At 46.6% G+C, this 2,702-nt stretch overlaps 1 protein-coding gene across 1 annotated transcript in view; it reads left to right on the forward strand.

Annotated features, from left to right (window-relative positions):
* The window catches only part of LOC109529139 (protein strawberry notch homolog 1-like), an 11,815-nt gene that overhangs the window by 8,230 nt on the left and 883 nt on the right, over positions 1-2,702 (forward strand). The window contains exons 9-11 of the mRNA XM_019892345.1: positions 552-689; positions 780-856; positions 1,212-1,405. Of these exons, the coding sequence (XP_019747904.1) occupies positions 552-689; positions 780-856; positions 1,212-1,405 (409 nt within the window). The remainder of the gene's footprint in view (positions 1-551; positions 690-779; positions 857-1,211; positions 1,406-2,702) is intronic.

Raw genomic sequence — 2,702 nt, forward strand, 5'->3', positions numbered from 1 at the left:
AAAAAGCCCACCACTGCCGCCTTTTGTAGTGGCGGTGAAATTACACTTCTTGTATACCCACCCCCCTAAAAATGGTCCCCCGGGTCTCCTAAACATCCTCAGCCCCTCCCCTGCCATCAAACTAAACAACCCCCCCACCCCAAGTGAGGCCCGCCACTATTTGAAAGGGACGGACTTAGGAACATTGCATGACTGTTTACGTCTGTGGCAAAAAAATAAACTGAGTGAGGTTGCTGAGAAATTGTGTGTGGGCGGGGGCAGGTGGGCGTGGAACGGGGGATGTCCTGGGAGGAAGCGACGCATGCCTGGGCTGAACAGAACGGACCCGATGATGGTTTCTATGTGCAGGTATGATCGAATTATATATCATAGTAGTACCTTGACTTACAAGTGCCTCAACATTCAAGTTGTTTTTTTTTTTTTTTTTTTTACCAAGTTTCACTCTACACGGGGGTTTGGGGATCCGAGTGACTTAAGTCGCATCGCGTGGTTACAATTCTGCTGGGAGATGATTGAAACGGTGTGCGCGTTTGTGCGTTCGACTCTTCCAGTCGCGGAACAACAAGAAGACGGCCATCCTGGTGAAGGAGGTGAACGCAAAGAAGAGGCTCTTCCTGGTCTACCGGCCCAACACGGGCAGGCAGCTCAAGCTGGAGACGTACGCCGACATCAAGAAGAAGTTTAAGAAGGTTCCCCGGAACTCTTTTGACGCAAGAGCTTTTGCGCACAATGCCGGCCAGTCTTTTCATTTGTAGTATTTTCATGTTGCTCATTGTCAGGTCTTGTCAGAAGACGCCAAGCAACACTGGAACGAGCAGCACACCTCATCGGCCAAGATTTGTTCGCACGCTTTCTGGTATGTTTGTTCATCAAGCAACACAAAAATATCTCATAGCGTCAGACCGATAACGATTTATTGATTTATTTTCGGAGGTCGGGGGTTGATTCTGATATTTGGCAGAGTAAAATTCTGAAAACAGATGAATTAGCGGATTAATTAAAATAATTTTTAATGAAAAAAAAAGTTACTTTAGGCAGTTTCAACAAAGGTACGACTTATGATCTGAATGTTTTCCTGTTTTACAATAGAGGAGAAAATGGTTGGTTTTGTTGGGGGGGGGGGCCTGAGATTTTACAAACATACTCCGTTTTATGTGGTTTGGACTGCTCAAGATTGCCTCTGGATGTCGGTGTGCCGTTTATGTCCGCAGGCGGGGCAACTGTAAGAAGGCCTCGGTGGGGCTGCAGTGCGAGATCGGCCTGCGCTGCCGCACGTACTACGTGCTGTGTGGCTCAGTGCTGAGCGTGTGGAACGAGCTGGAGGAGGTGCTCACGCCCGTCAGCGGCACCAACGTCAAGGTGCAGATCGTCCGTCTGCGCACTGAGGACGGCCAGCGGATAGTCGGTGAGCGCTTGGGCCGGGTATCGCTTCCGATCGTCCCGAAACGAATGCAAGTTGTGGCATTCCACCAATTATACTACACGTACGCCGTTGATAGTTGGGTCGCTGGAGTGCCTGCCCGCATTGACTTTCTCCCGATTTTCATTGCCGGAAAAACCTTGATGAATGACTCCATGGTCACACTTTAAATTGCCCTCCCCCCGCCCCTCTCTCTCTCCCACGTAGGATTGATCATTCCGGCCAACTGCGTGTCGCCGCTAATACACAAGCTGTCCACGTCGTACCAGTTCCAGCAGCCAGCACAAGAGGCAGCAGCTTCACCCCCAAAGTCTGAGCCACGCGCCCAACACATAGTGGCGCCAAAGCAGACTGGTGTACATACAAAAGAACTGTTTCAGGGTTGTTGTTGTTATTTTGTTTTGTTTTTTTTATTATTATTATTCTCTTTTAATTTGGAAGACTTGCCATCACCCCTTCTTCCGACGGGGGTGATGTTTTTCGTCCTCTGACATTCAGAGTGGAAGATGCACGATGACCCACCCTCCCCCCTTCCCGGCAACACTTGAAACTGACCGCTACGTTACAATCCAATAATAAACCCTTCAGACTTTCACTTTCATCCTTGTTTCATTTCCCGCAATTCTCACGAGGGATCGTTCGCTTGATACTTAGTGCTCAAAGTTTTGAGATCTTGGCCTGCTCTCGGGGAAATTTGGACTGACCTAAAATCAAATGTCATTTTTAGGGGTGAACTTAATTTGACCTCTAAACTCTTATATGCACATCTCCAACTTAAAGTTTGCAATACCTTTGACACAATTTGAACCACTTCTTGCGTTTTACCGTCTGGCACCTTTGCATAGAGGCTGGAAAGAAGTAGGTCTTACATTTTCACCGCTGTTTTAAATGTCGTACATCTTCAGGTCAGTACAGCAAATTGTGCAAAAAGTCCCAACACATGAGACGGGTGGACATTCAGTCGTGAAAATGAGGTCAAATAAAGTTCATTTGGTCAGAATGTTCTTTTCTCCCACCACTGTCTGCTAGCGGGGAAATAAATCAAGTGTTCTTGGTTCAGAGATGATAGTAGGACTCTCGCAAATGTTGATTTTTGTACATTTTTTACAAAAAAAAAATGCAAATGGGAAAACTCATTCATTGTTTTAGTGGTGTCAAAATACTAATTTAATAAGTAATGTTTTCCTGTTTTACAATAGAGGAGAAAATGGTTGGTTTTGTTGGGGGGGGGGGCCTGAGATTTTACAAACATACTCCGTTTTATGTGGTTTGGACTGCCCAA

Source organism: Hippocampus comes, unplaced genomic scaffold (genome assembly GCF_001891065.2).
Source record: "Hippocampus comes isolate QL1 unplaced genomic scaffold, H_comes_QL1_v1.1 scaffold145, whole genome shotgun sequence".
Taxonomy (NCBI): Eukaryota; Metazoa; Chordata; class Actinopteri; order Syngnathiformes; family Syngnathidae; genus Hippocampus; species Hippocampus comes.